The following is a 21510-nucleotide window of genomic DNA, read 5'->3' as shown; positions in this document are numbered from 1 at the left end:
GAGATCTTAGAGGTTACCTAATCCAGCCTCTTATTTTACAAATTAAGAAACTTAAGAAGTATGAAAGATTGAGAGATAGGATTGGAATCTGGTTCTTTGATTCCAAATCTAGTGATCTTTTTACTTGTTCTGTATTTATATCTTAGATTTTCTTTATTACAATATTCCTGAATTGAAAGGGATCTCTGTAGACAACTGGTCCAACCACTTTCTGCCAAAGAATTCCTATATTGCATTTCCCAATAAGAAATCATTCAGCCTTTGCTTGATGTCATCCATTGAATGGAAACCATGATCTGAGGCAGCCCACTGTAAAACATTAGTAAGTATTTGATCAAAATTGGCCCCTTTTTATATCTTCCTTACTACTACTCTTAGTTCGTCCTAGTGAAATCAAGCTGAACAGGTCTAATTCATATATCAAGTATTAAAAACAGTCATCATATTCATATCAATATCTATATCTAGCTTTTCAAGTATTGAAAATTCTCTCCATTCTTCTCCAGGCTTAAAAATATCCAGTTCTTTCAATTGCTATTCCTATGCCATGGAACTTAGATTCTTTTCCCATCCTAGCTGCTCTCTCCTGGACACTTCAGATCCTTGGTACAACCTAAAATTTTAATAACTCTCTATTATATTAGACTACATAAATCTTATTCAAGTTACAACTTATGCACATTTGATTGAAATTATAAACTGAACACTATCAGAATAATTCAAGTAGGTTTTAGAGAAATTAAACACCAAAGCAAAAGATATTCTGGAATCTGAGCTAGTTTGTACTAAAAAATAAATGGATCTAAAACTAAAGAAGCCATTTTCCAAAGTAGAACTACCTCTCTGTATAACACCTCTTTATTTCTGTAAAGCTTTTAAAAATTATTGGATTGTAAATTGAATAGTTAGTATAGCTATGCATTTAAATCTGAGGTGATAAGTCATTGGATTTCTAGTATGTGGGCACAATTAAATAGACTAAACAGATTTACTAGATAGAGCTACTCAAATGTATGTCATCTCAATGGTGTAAATACTCCTTCCAGTGGTACAGGTTATCAATAGCTTTCCATCCTATGTAACTTAACCCATATCCTTTCATCAGAGATTCATCAAATATATTAGGCCTGTTTCTTAGTAATGATACTTAACTTTAGAATAGTACTAGTGTAGCATTCAGACTCTCTTAAGTGTTAGCTCTCACTTTTGTCAAGTATCTGATTCCCTTCTCTTTCTATTCATAGATCTGGATAGTATTTTTATGTCTCTTCTTGAGCATAAATCATTGCTAGTAATATGCTTGTGTATGCTCACTCACAGTGATCTCTCTTCATCTCTTTTATTGATTTTTAATTGACCACAATTTTATTTCCCTGAGGATTTGTCCCATGAATTGAAGCCTTTATAGCACCATTAGAAGAATACTGAAGATGAAATGATGTTTTTGTTTCAAAATCTTTTTAAGTTCTATGAAATTTCTAATGGTAACCCTGCTTTCTTATTTCTATTCAAGTTTGAACCAGGTCAGTGGATTGTCTATTCATCTTCATATTATAATCCAGATAATAGGCAGTTTTTATCCATTGTTTTTTCTTTTATAGATAATTAATCTTCTGAGCATTGTAAATTTAATTTAAGGAGATTCTTTAATGTTCAGTACTAGATGCAGATCATCTACAAAGAAGAGTCTTTGGAAGATCTCGGCATCCATATGGAATCATTCTTTCATTTGGTTGCTACAGTGTACTCTCCTTGACAGTGAGAAAAAAACTTTGGCATGCATGTATCTCCTGTTTATACCTTGCTTGATATTAATCAGAAGATCATCCAACAAAGTTATATCTGTTGTTGCAATTATATTATCAATTTATGCAGGGATGACACTCTGCAGAAGCAAATGCTGTTTTATAGTCAACAGATAGTGCATTTTTTGACCTTTAAATCAATTGTATGTATGACTTTAATTGGCTGTAGTGCATAGTGTGCAAGTCAGGTTACTTCATTTTCATACTTTGATCAAAGATACCTTTCAACTTCCTGAAGGGTAAGGACCAGTTTTCTTTCCCTAGCCATTAGTAAAGTGCCTAGCATATATGTGTCTAATGAATATTAATAGATATGTAAATCATTGTAAAAGATTTTGTAGAAATTAAAGTAGGGGAATAATTGATATTCTTTACTGCTTCAAAATGGCCCTTTTCCTCTCTTCCCCCTTAATTGTTCCAGCATTTAGTTCTCTTTTCAGGTATGAGAAGTGATATCTCAAAATTCTGTCAACATATCATCATAGATCTCTTCTGTACTTGGTTTGGTCCAGATGCTGTTCCCATCCTTGTTGTTCCTTTTGCATATTGAGAATTAAGACGTTTAAGATTAAATATGATCAGTCCCTGATAATTAATGAAGAACATAGTATATTTTAGAAATTGATAGATGCTTTCCATTTTTATCGATGCTTTCCTTTTTTATCGATGCTCCTTCCACTTTAACTGATCTTAAAATTATCTTGTTTAAAGGAGACATACCAGACTTTCTAGGCCCATCTTCTTCACTTTCCTTTGTCATTTTATTAATCAGTGTTGCTCATAATCTTCTACTATCCTCCTTACGGTTTTACAAATGAATTTATATTATAAACTGGTACTTCCATTGGCTACAGACTTAATTCGTATCAAGAAAAACAAGAAATTAAGGTATTTTCTTGGCTATTTTTGTTCCCTCATTGTGACAACTGCTTTATGTTGGTGAAGTTTCTGTGGAACAAGATAACAGTCAATGCCAAAGTCTATTCCTTTATCCGTTAATCATTTTTAGTATCAGTAACATGTCTGAATAAGTCAGATGGTCACTGTTTATAAAAGCATACATTTTCTTAAATTTCTTTTCTAATGTGATGTCACTTGTGATTTTTTGGTTCTTAAGTGGATGGTATGACTATATAAATAGATGATTTAGAGATGACTTCCATATTGGAAACCAAGTACCTTGCCCAGTCACATTTTAATAAGGTTCCATCTTTGAGTTTGACATCTCTGCCCTGCAGTGCTTTCTAGTTCCCTTCTTGGAAAAAAGAAGCATTCTTGATGTATGGACATGAGGCTTTGGTGTAGTCTGTTAATTCTAACCTCCTTCATTTCTTGATCCTGACCTATGTTTCATTACATCAGCCTGGATATTCTGAATTGACATTTTTTTATATTCATGCTATAAACGTAACTAGAAGATATAAGGAGGTTGCCACTAAATGAATTATGGTTTGCAGGTTTTACTTGAAAAGTCAATGAAGTGTGTACTATGCACCAGTCAGATTGCTAGGATAAAGTATAAAGATATAATCTCTATTCACAAAAATCCAAAGGAGTTGTGCCCAAGGGCAAAGAGGAACATTTTAGGGGAAGTGACCTTACCTTACAATGTTGATGATGAGCAAAAACATTACATTAAGGAAACTGAATTTATAGAGAAGCAGCTATTGGGGACAACAGAGCAGAAAGATTTTTAAAACTCAAAAAAGATCCTTTAAATTAAATCATTTTGTACTTTAAATCTTGACTTAAAAGTGAGATTAGTATAGGAGATAAAATGTGTTGTGATGGGGGAGAAAACACATACAATTAAAAATTATAGTATTATAAATGATAGGAAAATAAATATCTCATTTGAGCCTCATAACAATACTGTGTGGTAGGAATTATTACCTTTGTTTTACAGCTGTAGAAACTGAGCAGACATAAGTGACTTTGCCCAATTATATAGCTTATAAGTAAATGAGTCAGATTTGAACTCTGGTTTTTCTGACTCTAGGAAGTGCTTTCTTCATTATGCCAATTAGCTGCTTTTAATGAGGCCCTATTTTTATCAAATTATTCAGTATTTTTCTAAAAAGTGTTTTTTGGTTGTTTTTTTTAACCACTTTTTATGTGATACAGTAATGGGAAATGATCCAGATTATGTATATGTTTAAATCCACATAAACAAGCATTACAGTAGTTGCTCTTCTCAAGGTACATGAAAGGGTACACAGGAAGAATCCCTAGTTTGTACATAAAAAACTATGTTTGGTTTCTACAAGATAGTACTCTTCTTGCAATGCTTCCCGTTACTATCCGTTTGACTGTAGAGGTAGTTTATAGTAGTAATACATGAACCAAAAAAGAGACTCAAACCCCAGAGGAAACAAGCAGATTTTGGGGAAGGAGGGAGGTGAGCTCTTCTCTCACAGTTTAGAAAGGGAATGCTTAAACTATTATATTTCTAGACTCAGAAGTTTGAATTATATTCAAGATAACCAAAACGTTCATTACAAAACAGGTAAGACTGTCTTAGGCAAAATTTAAGTTCTCTCTTTCCCCTTTCAGCTTCCTCCTGTACTCCCTTTCCACTTTCAATACCTACCATCCTTTTCCTGTTTTGATTCTCTTAAAATCCTCACATAAAGCATCCTGTTTTCCTCTACAGTGACCCATAATCCAAATTTACCTCATTTTCCCTGCTATTCCTATCCAGCAAGTTATCTCAGCTAAGATGATTAAGTGAATTCACACTGATTGCCTCATAAACTGAAGTACTAAAGCTTGTTGTTTGAAATTCATTATTAGCTTCTTAATTATCAAGATTGAATTCTCATTTTTCTTGTTCTTTGTGTATAATTTGACATTGCTGACCAGCCTTTTTTTTTTTTTTTTTTTTTTTTTTTTTTTTTTTGACACTTTGGTTAGAGATAGCTAGGTGATAACAATTGATGTGTCAAGAGACATAAATTCAGATCCTGCCTCAGGCACCAGTTTCCTGGTATGTAAAATGGAGATAAGATCACCTATACTTCCCAGGTGGTTATTATGAGAATAAAATGAGATATCTGCAAAATATTGTACACACTTTAAAGTATTATATAAATGATAACTATTATTTTTATTCTTAATTGGTTCGTCTGACAGCTTTTCAAGCTCTTTCTCTAGGAGGATTTCTCCCTAAAAGGGGTTGTTGCCCAGTGATCTGTCCTTGGGCTTCCTCTGTATAATCTCTTCACTTATCATCTTTATGCAGATAACTACCAAATCCACATAATTAGCCTTTTTTTCTGTGAGTAAATCTTGACATCAAATATTGGAGACTTCTTATGTATTATTAGTACCTCAAACTCAACTGTACAAAATATTTTCTCTGCATTTCCCATTTCTGTATTTTTTTAATGGCATTACCATTCTGTCAGGTAACATCCCATATCAAAATTATGCTGCCTTCAATCATTGCCATCATCAAGAACCTAGTTCTGGTTTTTATCACTTGTTTCCCTAAAATTTTGTAATACTCTCCTAATTCCTCCCCCTATCCTTAGTCTCTTCTCAGATCCATTTTTTTCCCCACATCTGTCAAATGGTTCCCTAATAACTGCCTCTAGACTAGAATCCAAGCTTTTATATTGAGCCCTTCATCATATGGCTATAATCTAACATGATAATCTTTTTATTTCACATTCTCTTAACGTATTTAACACTCTTGCTAGATTAAATCTATTGGATCTGCCTATTTCTCATGTTCCCTTTGTGCAAACTTACCCTCATTTATGCCTCAAATACTCGCAGGTGAATAGTTTGCAATAATTTCACATTAACCTACTTTTTCCTATTCATTTCTGGACCCATTTTATCTTTAGTGCCCAAGATACATGTCTGATGAATGTATTCAGTAAGATGGTTTGTCCATACAACTAAGTCAAATCTAGCCAATATACCTTCTTCAAACTTAATTTTTCTAAAATACATTCTGCATGGCTACATGGTTCATTGAACAGGTACTATAGTATTCCTTGATAATATAACAGAGATCTTTTACTATTTTTTGTTCACAGACCTCTATAGTACTCTTGGTAAAAACACAAGAATGCTTTAAATGGATAAAATAAGAATTAAAAAGGAAATCAACTGTGTTGAAATAAAGATGTATTTTCCTTCATTCAATTTTACAGACCCTTCAGAATAACTTTTATAGGTAATCCTTATTCTCTCAATCCATTTGGCCTTCAGGCATAACATCATGATAGTGGAAAACAGCTTACTAGGCTGGTCATATTTTTATGTCTTGGCATGAATGTTACCTCTGTAGTTGTGTCAGGTAATTTTTTTTTCCCCTAAGATTTCTGAAGTTGTGACTTGCCCAGGGTCACACAGGTAAGAAGTAATTGTATCTGAGGTCACATTTGAACTAGTATGTGCACAGGTAAAACTCAGAAAACCTTTTAGGGTCACATTTTATTCTACCAAAGCAAATTCTGGCAGATCTATTTTATTTTGGTTTCCCCCCACTTTCTGACTTACCTAAAAATGCTCTAAAATAATTTAGCTTAGCTACCATCTCATACCAAAGTTTTCTACAGATTTTTTCCTCAAGTGCTTTTTGATATTTTGTGAGGCAACAAGCCTAATATTCTACCATGAACCTCTGTAATGTTTGACAAAGAACTTGTATTCTAATCCTATTTTGCCTTCTGACCTTGTCTTATTTGCTTGGCAATGAGAGCAAGCTCTGGCTAAAGTGATTTGGGGGTTCTACTGACATAATTGTAGATTAAATGTGTCTAAAATGATTTTTCTTTTATCTATTTCCATTTTATTCTTTTATCCGTTTCTGACCTTGGATCCAACAAACAAGTCTGGGTTGGAGTGTCATATATATTGGCTATGCCATGCAATCCTGAGAAAATCACTTATTTCTAGTACTCTAGATTTCTCTTTAATAGTAAAAATTGCAGACATGTCAGTCTGCACTGGTAGATAGTTTACTCTTTGAGGATTTCCTCATAACAATGAATTCAGTTCCAGTCCCTGTCACTATTCTGTTTTTGTTTTCTATTATGTTAGGCTAATATGTGGTTTTGTTTAGGATTGAAATTGTTACTACTTATTGTGTGTTATACCATCTTTCTCTTTCTACTTTAGTATTTATTTTGACTAGGTCATTAACTTGTTCTTGGTTAAACTTTACATTTGTTAAATCCCTAATTTTATATTTCATTTTTATGCTAGGAAAACATTGCTAAAATAAGATATTGTCCTGCCCTCCAGGAATCTATAATTTAAAAGAAGGGCAGCAAATATATAACTACAACAAGACATATCCATTTATTGGGTTCCCAAAAAAGTATGAGAGACTAGAGAAGGGAGAAATCAGGGGCAGCTTCCTTACTGTTAAAAAAAATCCTCAATAAGTTTCTTTTACAGATCCTGAGATTCACATCACCCTGCTCAATTTGTCTTAAATGGAGAAAAGCAACTCTCCCCATATTAGGAAAAAAGTTGCTTTGACCTAAATTAAATATCACCTGAAACCTTAATAGCCATTCTATCTTGGATCCCAATACTTGGGGAAAGAGACTTATTTAGATTCCCCCTTAGTTATGGATGGATTCAAGAGTCCTAAGAAAGGTTTCAAAGCTGTTCTTTACAGATACCTACTTTCATTTTTGTTAGAAATGCTTGATTTAACACAATATTATAGACATTTAGGTAAAGTACTGAACACGTATCCAGTTATCCACACTATACAATAATTATGCTTATAATCAAATGTCAGATTAATTTGATTTTAAGTTTTGATTGTAACAATAAATTCTGTTCATGTAGGCTCAGCTTTCATAGTGAGTTTGGTGCTCACATAGCATGATCATCTACTCAACTTAAAAATATTAGCACGAATACTTGTTGCAACTCCCAAAAGGTAAGGAAGCAGTGGTAGTTTATATAAAATTCATGTTTCTAATATTCTACTTTAAACTTAAGAAAAATCTCGAACTTTCATTCCCATTTCATTTTGCTGGATGGCCAACTACAAAAAAATTTTATCCTTCAGAGTTGATGTTTTGGTAAATAAAAATTAACAGAAGTCCATTTTTTAAAATGTGAAAGCATAATGGTGCATTAGATTCTGTTTCAAATAAAAGTATATATAAAGCCAAGATCACATTATACACAGCATTCCAGTAAAGGGAGAGGGCAAGAAGATAAACCAGATCCATCATCTCCAGGCCTACGTTTGTGTAAGGTATAAGACCCAAGTACAAGAAAAACATCTGTCCTTCCTGGCCTGTTCCAGGTTATGGATCCAAAGCAAAGTGTGAAGACGACCTGTATTCCAGGGATAGGAGTCTCCAAGTTAGGACATATATTGGGAAAGGAACAAGATCACATAATAAGCAGCAGGAATGCTTATTACATGTAATAAGCAGAGCAAGGTCTCCAGCATCTAGCCCAGTCTGAAATTCACAGGAATAACTTGGGCAGGGATTTCAGACCAAAGGGAACCAGCAGAGCTTTTCAGTTAGGTCATAATGACTTAAGTCAATCAACAGTCTGCTGAAACTCCATATATAACAAATCCATAGTCCTGTTCAAACCCAAAGATAGGCCAGGAACTTGCATTACTTGGATAAAATCAATGATGGGACTTTGCCTGGGATCAAACCACCTCAAGGGCACTGAAAACTTAGGTATTGGGCCAAAGCTGTCGCTGAGATCCTCGGAATAGCAAAACAATACTCCCAAAAAATCAGCAACAGGACCAGTTCAGACATTTCTTCTACAAGTACATAGAACCTGTTCTTAAACTCTAAAGCCAGGAAGCAGTTGGAAAAAATGAAGAACAAAATTTTTTTTAAAAAGCTATTACAATGACAGGGACACCCAAGACAAACTGACTCCAAAACACTGACAAGCAAAGCCTTAAAACCAGCTTGGATACATGTGAAGACAATTTACTAGAGAGGAGAATTTTTAAAATAGTTTTAATAAAACACTGGAAAGAAAATAAATGGAAAATGAGAGCTATTAAAGTGAATAGAGAAGTAATGGTTTGACATAAGTATAAACTCTTATCCAGTCCACAAACTGAAATATGATTTGATAAATATTTTTAAAGTCAAGAATGGAGGAAAATGTAAGGTTATCTTATAGTAAAATTAAGTGACTGGAAAACAAATTTGAATAGTGATTTAAGAATGGCTTATCTGAAAGTCATGACATATTTCAAGAACTTTAAAAGGACAACACGTAAATAAAATACACTGGTCACTTTGTAAAATTCTAAATGAAAACTCCCGAGAGCAGTATAGCCATATTTTCTAAATCAAAGAGAAAACACTAGCCAGAAAGACAGTGTAAAGAAAAGATGAGATTGGAATACAATAATCCAGAAGGCAAAAGAAGTATGCAGTCAATTACTTACCCTGCAGAACTATGTTACTTGGGGGGGGAAAGGAGAGGAAGTGGACTTTTAATGAAATAAAGGACTTCAGTGCATTCCTTTTGAGGACCATAGATAACAAAGGAATTTAAAGAATTCAAATATAGATCAAGAGAAACATAAGGCAAACTATCATGAGAAACTAGAGGATAAATAGCATATTCAAATATAGGGAGATAATATATGTCCCCTGGGAACCTTAATCACCACTAGAGATCGTGGGGAAGTCATTGGACAGAAAGCCTAAAAATGGCTTTTGTTGAACTTAAAAGAATGAAAAAAGAGGGAAAGAAAATATGCTGAGGGATAGGAGTAAAACTTTTCTCATCTGATATACAAATAACATAAATGAGGAAGAGGCCTAGGGAAAGCAGCTAAAAATTGAAATTCATCCAAATACATGTACAGAATGTGGGACAGAAATACATTTCAAGAGATGGAGACCAATAGGATGCAGGATATATTAAGAGAGGGATTCTCAAAACAAATTCTAAGAAATATTTGTAGCTCTTTTGTTTGCAATGGCAAAATATAAGAAATTGGAGTAGGGGAAAGGAGTATAAAGGTACCTATCAATCAACTTAATAGCCGAACAAGTTGAGATACATAAACATGAGAGAAAACAAAAATGGTTTCAGAGAAATTTGGGAAGACTTCTATGAACTGATGCAGTGAAATGAACAGAAGCAGTGATTTATACATCAACACTGTAAAATAATTTTGAAAGATTTAGAAACTGATCAATGTAATGACTTAACCATGAATCTATAATTCATAATGAAATACACTACCACTCACCTCCTGACAGAGAGGTGAAGAATTCAAAAGTGCAGAATAAAACTTAATTTTGGTTTTGTTTTCCCTTAACAGGATGAGAATAGAGGAAAAGGGGGAAAGAAAATGCATTTTTGTTGATTAAAAAATAAAATTTATTAAAAATGTATATAATCTCAGCCACTTAATATTTCATAACATTTTCTTCTAGGTCTTCATTTTCTAATCTGCTAAACCAATTACTCTGGAATACTTTTAAGGTTTTTTTTCTTTCTATTTCATAAAATCTCTGAGGGAGTCTTCGTATTTTGACTGAAAAATAATTCCAAAATATTTATGAACTGGATGTACTATGCTTTCTTTCAATTATTACACTTTCACCTTTTGCCAACTTTGCATATAGAAGTTGTAAATGTTCCTGTTTAGGAAGTTCAACATCTGGTGTTGAAGGTATTTCAAAGTCTGAGGAGCTCTGAGAATCTACACTTGTGCTAAGATTTAACAAGTTTTTTCCCTCTTCAGTTGCATACTTCTCACAACTTACTGTAGTTGCTCCTCCGGAAATAGAAGCTGTATATACATCTTGAGCTCTGCCTTTCAAATCAGAGGAAGTGTCTTTTGGGCCAGAGATATTTTGTTCCAGTTGACAAGTGGTGACAAGCTCTCTGACTCGGAAGCCGCTTTTGTTGAAGTCACCACAATTTCTTTCTTGAGAAGATAACAAAATAGTATCTGATTGGCTGTCCCAACCTTGGCTTTCTTGTTCGGATATGTGTGTGGACTGAGAAGAATTCTGTGAGGAGATATGAGTTGAATCTCCATCAGAATCAGTGAAAAGTCTTGGTGACTGGGAAGTGCCTGCCTCTGTGGAAGAAATAACATTTTCTGAACCATCATCTGGATCTGGAATATCAGCATTATTTTTAAAGAAGATTTTCCACTCTGGAATGTCCACATCCGATTCCTGTTGCTGTAATGGAAGAGAATTCAAATCCCCATGAAAAGAAGTTACAGTTTCAGACTGATCCTCATCCTCACTGTTGGATTCCTCACAGTCTACAAAGTTTGTCAAAAGAGAACTCTCCACACTGTCTCTTCTGCAGCTTGCTACGTTCCGCTTCAGTTGTCCTGGACATTCTTGAGGTTCAGGTTTGGGAGAAAGTAATGGAGGCTGGAAAGTCTGTTTATTTGGGATCTTGTGTCTCAAAGGCATTAACTGCGAATCATCAAAGAGATCTTCATCTTCATCCTCTGTCCACCCTGACACCGCCCAAGGTAAAAAAAAAAAAAAAAAAAAATGAAGGGAGAGCTTCACAAAAATTAGTAAACAATTTATTGTGTAATGCATTCAGCTGAACTCATATAAGGCATCTTAAAGATCCTCTCTTCTTTTATAAAAAGTAAAAAAGCCACTTGATACATATTAATTGCATAGTTCTTTTAGAAAATTTTGGAGCACAAGACCATATCTTTGTGAATTGTGATTTCTATTGCACTATAATTTTTTTAAAACTCAGTTTACTATGTCACTTTTACAATGACATGTTCTGAATTAAGATAAAAGAATTTTGTACATATTCTCTATCTCAGGTAGAGCCTACTTTTTTGTATCTCCATTACTCTTGTACTTTGTATAGTGAATGCTTAATAAATACTGGTTGGTTGATTGGCTGATTAAACAAACAACATTGTCTATATTTAAATTATAAATATTAATAAGCCCTACCTGAAAGTGTTAAAATTGGTAATATGTTTTGCAGCCAAATTAAATATATTTTAAAACCAGACATATATCTAATTAAAGATATTAAAAGTATTTTGAAAATCAAACACATACTCCCAACCTCTGTCAGAATTCACTGACCCAGACTTCTGCCAGAATTAAGAGTAGGAAAAAAACATAAACTACAAAAGTTTGAAGTGCTAAATAGGCTAACCTACAAACAATGACTGAATAAGACAGAGGATAAACAGAAAATGTTTCCTAACATTCAATAAATAATAGGAATTAAAACTAGCTCAGTAAAATCAAACTCAAATAAACACAAGACCACTAAATCATATATAAGGATACCTGTGGCTGCATAGTGATTTAGAAAACTATATATTAATGAATTTTGTTAAATATTTCCCAATTACATATTAATTTATGATCAAGTGTGGACAGCCACAATACAGCCTAAGGGGTTTGCTAGATTTAAAGTACATGACCTTTAATGGTTCCTTTCCAGCACCAAATGCTTTATTCAATTTAATAAATCATCAATGTTAACAACTTTACATATGTAGATTTCTTACTAGCTATCATGTATAAATTACTGTTAGAAAATATTTTTGTATAACAAATATGGGATAAAACCCTCCTGATAATGTCAGGCATATATTAGTCTTGACTTCTGTTTTTGTCAGCAAGATTCAGGTTTTAGCTACTTCTTTAAGACGTTCAACTAATGTTCATGAAATTACCCCATTTGTCAAGATACTGTTTTTTTCTTTGATTATCTGATTTTTACATTTACATTTTTCTTACACCAATCTAGCATAATATTTTTGCACTGTAATTTGTTAATATTGCCAGCTTATCAATATGTATTGCTGGTTTAGTTTACACTGGTTTTAAGAGAAATGTGGAATAAAGTATTATCTGGTATTCTTCCAAACTAGTGGAAGAATTAATCATAGAAAACAATGTGAGATCATACCTCAAAGTGATAGGTGAAATTTAATTACAATTGAGCTCCAAGAATTTTGCCTCAAAAGTATCTCCTTATATGAACAAAGTTTTGTTTAAAACATTTTTGCATCAAAGCAATAGGATTTATTTTTTAATGAGGATCATATCCAACTCAATTTAGAACCTAAAATTCTTCATTTTGCTTCAAAGTTAACCCACTTCTCCATTTGATAGTACAAAGGCACTAAAGATAAACAGGAAGAGCTAAAGTATTATTTGTATTATTTTAGTTCAACCAAACCAGAAATGATTTTTTTAAATTATTACACAAGTTCCCAATGATTGTACAAATTAGGGTTCACATAGCTAATGGATGACATCAGTATATAATTCCACACTGCCTTGGTCCCATTTTGCAGTGCTTATTTCCAAGAAATACAAAGCACTAAAAAATACAAACATTTATCCTCATAATATGTTTATAAGCTTAAAGAAAAAAAAAAGATTCAATTTGGTCCTTATATTATAGAAGAAACATGTGGACAAAATTATTTTTTCAGGAAAAGTAAGTAAACAAAATACCAGATCCAATTTCCTCTCCAAATTATATATCAAAAAATACAGTCTTCCTTAGGCACTGAGAACCCAGATTCCCTTTACCTGATTCAAGGTATGTTGTTCTGGTTCTCTTCAACATTCCAAGTGGTTTATACTTTGCTTCAGTAATCTTAGAAAAGGATCGGCATAATGGTTTTAAGCTGAAAAGAATCATGATATACATTTAATTTCTAAGGAAACTTCTGGAATGCATATCTACTAAAATTTTATATATCTGTTCCATGAAATCTGTTCCAATAGTTAAAACATTATACTTTTACCATCATAATAAAATGATGACAATTATAACCTTACACTTAACAACAGAAAATAAGTAGTATGTAGTATTCAGTTCACTTCCTTTTCACAAAATCCCTTTCAGATTTATAGTGGTTCTTGTATAAGTGAGAAATATTTGGTCTCACCTCTTTACAGATCCTATAGGATAACGTCTAACCCAGGTCATCAAAGGAGTGAGATTTTTCTGTCCTATTCCTTGATGAGGGTAATCCCTACTTTTTTGATTCTTTATTTAACTTGTATCCTATAAGTTTTTTAGCTTTAACGCCTCTGCTACTCCAGAAACATGATGTACCATTTTGGCTTTCATTTTATGTAACTGATTTTTAAATTTATTGGTATAATTTTCCTTTTCTTTTCCTTTCTAAAGACTTCCCATGTTAAAATTTACTCTTCGATCTTAAAAATTATTATCATCACATTTTAAGGCATGAAAACATAAAAAATAAAACATAATAAAAATGAAATTGAACGGTCAACAAAAATTTATTAAGTGCCTACTATGTGCCAGGCACTATGCTAAATAAGCTCTGGAAGAAACTTCTTTTCCTTCTGTAACTTGAATGCAAAATCATGTTAATAGTCCAGATAATGGTCATCTCATTCATAAAGTACTTTTAACTCCTATAAATGACTTCACACTGTTTTTCTTTCTTCTCATTCACCTGCCATCCAATCTACCCCATATATCAACATCAAATTGGACTTCCTAAAAAATCCACTTCCATGATATTGGTCTTTTGTTAAGAAACTCCAGTGGGTCCTTTATTATCTGAGAATGAAGTGTTCAACTTCACGGTACCTTAGAATCCTCATCAATTTGCACAAGCCTGTATTTTCAACCTATGTCATACTATTATCTACCCTATATCTTTATTGTTCCCCAAATAAGTCTTGGCTTCTCAAACACAACACTACTTGCATCACCTGTCAAGTCTAACATCCTTCCTCTGCTAATCCAAAGTCTTCCTATCAAGACTTTAAGTCCATGCTTTCTAAGACAACTTCAGCCTACATGCAGCGCTCTCTGCCTCATCTGAAGTAATGTAACATGCACACTATCTTGTGACATCTCATATCCCTACATTCTGCTATTATTTGAATTTTAATTACAATATCTTCCATTAAAGTAATATTCCTATGCCTAACTGTGGTAGAGAGGGGATCCTGGGTTCTTACATGGTTTTGCTAGCAGCCTGGAATTTCTGACTAAATTGTTGTCTGAGGACCAGTCTAGCTAAGTTTGAAAAGAATCATCACATAATGCCGGCTACTAGGTGTTGAAACATTCTGGCAAAACCAACTCATCAAACAGTCTACTAGAGTATGGAAGGATTATAATCTATTGTTTAGTAGAAGGAGTACCCATATTGTTGAAATCATACATGCTTTATATATATACATGAAGTCATAAATATAAAGTAATGATGTTGAAGTTTTTATGAACAAAATGCTAAAACTTTACATCTAAATGAGTTTCCGCCCCTTCATCATTATTTGGGGAGGAAGAAGAGAAGTCTCTTAATTGTTAAATAGAAAATTTCAACAGGTCCAGCTATTGAATACGCTTTCCCTTGCTGAACATTCTAGGACCACTGAGGGAATGTAAGAACAAACAATTAAGTCAGAGATTAATACTATGTTTATCAGACAACTGAGAAAGGAAATATTGTTTTATCATTACCATAAGTCTGTGCCTAATAAAACATTTTAAAAGAAAGAAATGAAAGAATTATTTTTTAAAAAATATTGATCTTACCTAAATTAGAATTTAGAGTACCATTATAAATAGCTTCTACAGCCAACTATTCTTTGCCAAATAGAAAGTTGTGTGGCTTGTTTGGTTTTGTTGACTCAAAGGTCCAGTGAACCAAGGATCCTCTATATTTTTGTGCTCAATTATTCCAACAGTTTCCTAAATAAGTTGATCATTTAGGAATCTATATCCCAAAAGATACCTCTACTTTTGTAACTGAGCTTAGAGAAAAGACTGACCAAAGACTTCTGTATCTTATTCTCTTTTCTCAATGGCTGCATTGCTCTTTCTTTACCATACTTTAAAGATGTGCATTATATTTCTGTGTTTCCTTTCTTGAGTCCAAATTAATTTCCATAAGCTAGGTCCCTATACAGTATACAGTTGAAAAAGGAGAAAGGTCTATGAATGATTCAATAGAGAATATAAAACCTTGGCCACGATCTGATACAGAAGCACGTAAAAATATATACAAGAAATAAAAATAAGTTCATTTGGTGGGATTAGTAACTTTCAACAATTTTCCTATACGTCATACAGCTAGCACTAAATTCTCTAGAAACATGACCTTTGGGGAATAGGGACTCTCTTGGTTTCTATGAGCAAGCATTCATCACGAACACACTCATATTGAGATAGATGTTTCTAGCAGAGACACAAACTGAAGACCAAATGAAATGACCCTGCCAAACTCTAAAATCCATGGTCCAGGATCTTATTTTTTAAATTTTAATAACTATATTTTAAAAAAATTGATTTTCTTTGTAATCCTATGATTTTTTATGTTAAGCATAACTCCTATTTGGAGGTGGGTTTGTTTGTTTAGTTATTTTCAGTCATGCTTGACTCTTCATGATCCCATTTAGAATTTTCTTGGCAAAGATACTGGAATGATTTGCCATTTCCTTCTCTAGTTCATTCTCAGAAGAAACTGAGGCAAACAGGGTTAAGTGACTTGCTCAGAATCACCCAACTAATAAATGTCTGAAGCCAACTACCTGCACATATAGGGTTTTACTGTATGCATTTTAAAACATTATTCTAAAAAAGGAGTCCATAAATTTGACCAGATTTATCAAAGGGTCCTGAAATAACTTCTACTCTAAAAGAAATATAATACTTTTCCCAGGAAAGAAACATCTAACTCTATTATAATGCTACCGAAAGGCTATGTGGACTAGCGTATTCCTGAAACAGAAGTCAGAACATAAATCTCTAAACTCCACAGGAAATAGTTCTGTTTGGCAGCCCAAAAAACTGATATAATGATTCTTGGAATACTATATTACATAGCTTAGTCAGCTGCAAATAAATAAATAGGATACCTTAGCATGACACTGCTCTCAATCACTGGCCTGGGGGAAAGTGAAATCCCCTACCTAAATAAAAAACAGTGCCAAAGTAGAACTCTGGATATTATGGAATAGCAAAGGTGTATTCCCTTGTAGTTACATCAGCCACTTTACAAACTAAAGTACATTACCTGCCCCAATATATTTAGAGCAAATCCAGCAGCAGAAAATGAGAAAGCTAATAAAGTGGGAAGACTAGGCAGGGGAAGAAGAACATGATGTATGGAGATTATCAGTGTGGCAGCATTAAAATATGTCCAAGGGATATACTGAATGCAGCACTATAGACAGCCATCTCCTGGTTAAACAATACTTAGAAATGTTAAATGGGGGTCCTAGTGATCCATAAATGTTCCAAAACTGTACGGAGTATCGCTAAACTAAATGTATGACTTATCAAGGTGACTACGTTAAATTACAATAATGAGATATGTGCTTGTTTCAAATTACTTCCCATTACTTTAAAGCTGTTTATTTCATCTTCCCGATTCCTACATGCCTTGAAGACAGAAACTCTTGAACAGATTTTTCTTTCTATATGCCTCACAAAATCTAGTGTAATGTTACAAATACAGCAGCGTCTTAGTAAATATTTGTTGACTTTATTTAAATGACATGTTCTGCTTTAAGAAAACTGAACATATAAAAATTCAAATTCAGAAGACTATTCAACTGGAATGTGCATACAAAAATATTTTTCACTTTAAGAAATCACTATGGTGTTTCATTAAAGTGTAAACTCTGCTTGTTTTAAATATTTGGGGAAATGATTTAAATTAAAATTTTTGTAAATTAACTACAAAAATAGTCAAAAACAAGTGTTATACAAGACCACAAGGTAAAAATATAAGATGGCTAATAAGAGGGAGGCCAACAAAATGTTCACAATTTGTAACTGGCTTGTAACAGACAAAAATCAACCAATCAATTAATAAACATTAAATGCTTACTATGTGTTAAGCACCATATTATATATTTTATATAAGTATCAGTCAAACACTTATTGCCATATACTGTGCTAAGCAATGGGGATACAAAGAGAGGCAAAAGACAGTCCTTGTTCTCAAGAAGTCTGCAATCTAATGAGGGAGACAACATGGAGACAAATCTATACAACGCAAACTATGTATAGGATAAACAGGAAATAATTAGCAGAAGGAAGGCTCCCTATAGAAGATGGGATTTTCCTAGTAAATAGGGAAGCCAGGGAGGGCAGAAGTCAGCATGGAGGAGGGAAAGTGTTTAAAATATGAGAGAAAGGCAGAGAGAATGCCTGAATCTAAGTGATGAGTGCCTTATTTGTAGAACAGGTCAGGGTTAACTTGACTGAAGAGGACACAAGGTGGTATTAAACTGGAAAGGTAGGAAGGGGCTGGAAAGCAGAGTTGATAATGAAATCCATGGAATCGGATGAAACCACCCAGTGAAGAAGTCAGAGGGAGAAGGGAAGAGGGCCGAGCACAGAGCCAGGAACAGCACCTCTGATTACAGATGTGATCTGGATGTCCTTACACAAACCCAGAGACGAACACATCCACCAGGAGTGAGCAGTCTGCAGGGTCAGAGGGTGTTGATACAAGACAGCCGAGGTATGCCAGGCACTCTGCTGAGTGCTCTGTAACCCACCTCATCTCCCGTCACAACAGACCTAAGGCTGGGTGCCCTCATCCCCGTTTTACCAATAAGGAGACCAAGGCGGAGAAATTAAATGCTCTGCTCAGAGAGTCATAGCCTCCAGGTGTCCGAAGCCAAATCTGAGCTTGGGTCTTCCTTGCTCCAAGCCCAGTGACCATTTTCTTTGGCAACTAAAAGATGAGTAACTTTGAAGAAAAAAGTTCCAGTGGAAGGTAAGGCCAGAAGCTGGATTGGGGAGAGTGAGAGAAGTTTACAGGGGAAACAGCCTTTCTGAGGAGTTCAGTTAGAAAGGGTGCAAGAGAAATAGGACAGAAATGGGGGCAGGTTTTTTCAGAAGGGAGACTGAGCATGTGTGTAGGCAGTAGGAAATGAGCTCGTAGAGAAGGAGAGACTGAAAATAAGTGAAAGATGGGGTGACAGAGGCCCATCTGTTAGAAATCAGATGGAATGGGATCTCTTGAAGAAGTGACAGGGGTTAGCCTTTTTTTCACCATGTGATAGATGAAGAAAGGCAGAAGGCACCTGAATGACAGCAAATGAGGAAGAGGGGAAAGGAGTTTGTCAGGTTTTTTTTTTTTTTTCCTGAAAATATGAGGCCAGGTTCTCAGCTGAAGACCGGGGTGGGGAGAGGGGGGAGGTTTGAGGAAGGATGAAGAGCTGCTGTGGAGATTGGGATAGCTGTCTAGCAGCAAATCTGCAGGGGATCCAGTCCGAATGACTAAATGGTTTTCCTTCAGCAGCACGTATGTAAGGCTGAGGGTGGTAAACGCTGAAGTGACCCAAAGTCAAGCCCTGAATGGGCATCACTGACAGGACACACAGGAGCTGCAGGTTCCAGCTAGGACAACGGGGTAGAGTTGAACTGTTCTATGCAGGAGTCAGGATATGGAGAGAAGGTGGCTGGGGTGGGGGAGAGAGCTTGGGAGAGAAGCAAGGGGACAGTGTACAGATGGAGAGTGCAGTTATGTAAAGGAAGGCGGAGGGAAGAGATGAAAGCCAACTGACTATGGTCAGATGAGGGGATTTCAAAATTCTTAAATGCAGAATTGGTATGTCTGGGGGTGATGGAAAGATCAGAAGTAGATCCATCTTTGTCTCTGGCTGAAGAGGGCTGGAAAAGTGACTCATGGGAGAGGAGTAATCTCTAAGCAAAAGACTGTTTAGGAAAAACAAAATGAACTTTTCCTAGTACCTCAGTGAGCAAAAGGGGAAAAGGAGAAAGTCAGTCTGAGTAAGCTTAACAGGAAAATAGGATTCAAAGATTTTAAATTAAGTGAAATTTATGGCCAAATTCCACAGAAAAGCTTAAACCTCCCAACCAAGCATCCCAGTGACACCAAAATCTAGTGTTTGGCTCATTTAAAACTCTCTACTTACATTTCTACCACTTTATCCATTGTTGCACCCAAGGGAATGACATTTGGATACACATTCACAGGACGTATGTAACTCAAGAAATCCTTAATCTAATGGAAAAGGAAAAAAAAATAATGATTCACTAGTGGAAAATAAAAGGAAAAAAGTCCCACTTTAACAAGTAGTGCTTCATAAGAAACTGTGCCCAGGAAATAGTGAAGATAAGGGAAAGGAATCTTCTTTTTGACTCTTTTGACTCAGGTGTTTGTTGAATAAATCCTATTTTTGTGCACATTATTTGCCTCCTTACTCAGGAAGATTCAGCACCCAGATACATCCCCTTTTTAATTCTCTTAGAATTTAGTTGTTGCTTTTAAATAAATAACCACATGTACCATAAAATCTTATAACTTTGCTGTCTGTATAGTCATTGTTATGGGATGCAAACCTTTTTAAAGGTACAACATCCAGAAGCTCTTCAAAAGCTGTGATTTTCTCTAACCTAAATGCAATTCATGGACACACAAAGGGAATAATATGGTTGTTTTTATGAGTACTTTGTATTTTGTATAAAGTGCAGGTTGCTCTCCACAACCATTCTGTATTTAAGTTTACAAATGTAGAATGTGAGGTATAAAAGCAATGCTTGCACCCTAACTCTTCCAAATTCATGATTTTATCAGAGGCAATTCAATTCTGCAAGCATTAACATCACTGAAGAGACCTTAAGAGGTTAAACAGCCTAGTCCAAAATCATAGAGGTGGTGAGAGTAGACTGTGGCCTCTGGCTCCAGCCACAGTCTACTCTCACCACCTTTATGATCTTGGACAGGCTGTTTAACCTTGATGAACCTTACAATTGAATCTTCAATTGTAAAATGGGGGGACTGGATTGAGTTAGATGACTTCTGGGGTCCCCTTGCAGCTCTAGAGCTTTGATCTGACATCTCCATGGCCTTGCAGGAAAAAAAGGGAAATACATATTTTAATTAAAGGAGGAAAGTAAATGAGATAATTCTTTACTTAGAAATTTTTAATTTACAGTTTCTAAGAGGAATCTGAGAGCATGGCAGAGGAGGTCAGAAAACTTAAGATATAATATTGCATCAGAGCAAATGTGAAGCAGCAAATAAATAAAAGTCAGGTTCTCCTAAGAACGGGCAAAACCCCAGGAAAGACCAGCTCTCCAGGAGCACAAGGTCCAACCTAAGAGAAGGGTAAGCAGCTCCAGGCCAACTCTGAAGAATCAACAAACCACAAAACATGGAGACCATCTCAACCTAAAGCACTCTTTTTCCTGCAGCTACCGTGGGGACCTGACAGCTGAGCAGGAAAATGAAGCACCTCCCATGGGCATCCGTGCTGACCAGATGCACCGGGAGTTATGCTGCCATTTCCTGGTAAGAAGCAGCCACCCCACAGCTGGTGAATGCAGTGGCCAAGGGATAGGATCCTCTTGGCTAGGGGCCTTGCAGAATACCAGGCGAGGATATTCGCCTTCGGGAGGAGAGAGGCTAGCTATAGCTCGCAGCCACTAGGGGGCGCACAAGGAGAGAGCTCATATGTGGGACAGATCCACAGCGGCTCTAGTTGTGGCTTAGGAACAGAGAAGAGAGCCCAAGGTTGAGCACTGGAACAGACTTCAAAAATCACAGTAGCAAGGACCTGAGACCTGGGGCATTATTTACCATACCTTAAGACTAGAACTTCACCACACTTATAGCTGCTAAAAAATAAAACTAAAAACAAGCAAACAAAAAATAAGCAAGCAAAGGAGAAAGACCCAACCATAGACAGTTACCATGGGATAGAGAAGATCTGGGTTCATA

At 35.0% G+C, this 21510-nt stretch overlaps 1 protein-coding gene across 3 annotated transcripts in view; it reads right to left on the bottom strand.

The window, feature by feature from the left end:
- Positions 1 to 1934: 1934 nt before the first annotated feature.
- Positions 1935 to 21510, bottom strand: part of DCLRE1C (DNA cross-link repair 1C) — a 53808-nt gene continuing 34232 nt past the window's right edge. The window contains exons 12-15 of one of the 3 annotated variants that reach the window (XM_052000436.1): positions 19703 to 19791; positions 13346 to 13443; positions 10373 to 11271; positions 1935 to 2369 (exon numbers count right to left, since the gene is read on the bottom strand). In XM_052000436.1, the coding sequence (XP_051856396.1) occupies positions 2274 to 2369; positions 10373 to 11271; positions 13346 to 13443; positions 19703 to 19791 (1182 nt within the window). In that variant the 3' untranslated portion in view covers positions 1935 to 2273. Of the gene's footprint in view, positions 2370 to 10142; positions 11272 to 13345; positions 13444 to 19702; positions 19792 to 21510 lie in introns of those variants that run through there. The other 2 variants (XM_052000433.1, XM_052000434.1) reach the window with 2 other exon arrangements.

The sequence above is a fragment of the Antechinus flavipes genome, chromosome 5, assembly GCF_016432865.1.
Source record: "Antechinus flavipes isolate AdamAnt ecotype Samford, QLD, Australia chromosome 5, AdamAnt_v2, whole genome shotgun sequence".
In the NCBI taxonomy this organism is placed as follows: domain Eukaryota; kingdom Metazoa; phylum Chordata; class Mammalia; order Dasyuromorphia; family Dasyuridae; genus Antechinus; species Antechinus flavipes.
Note: the sequence above shows the minus strand (reverse complement) of the source record. Positions and strands in the feature narration are given on the sequence as shown.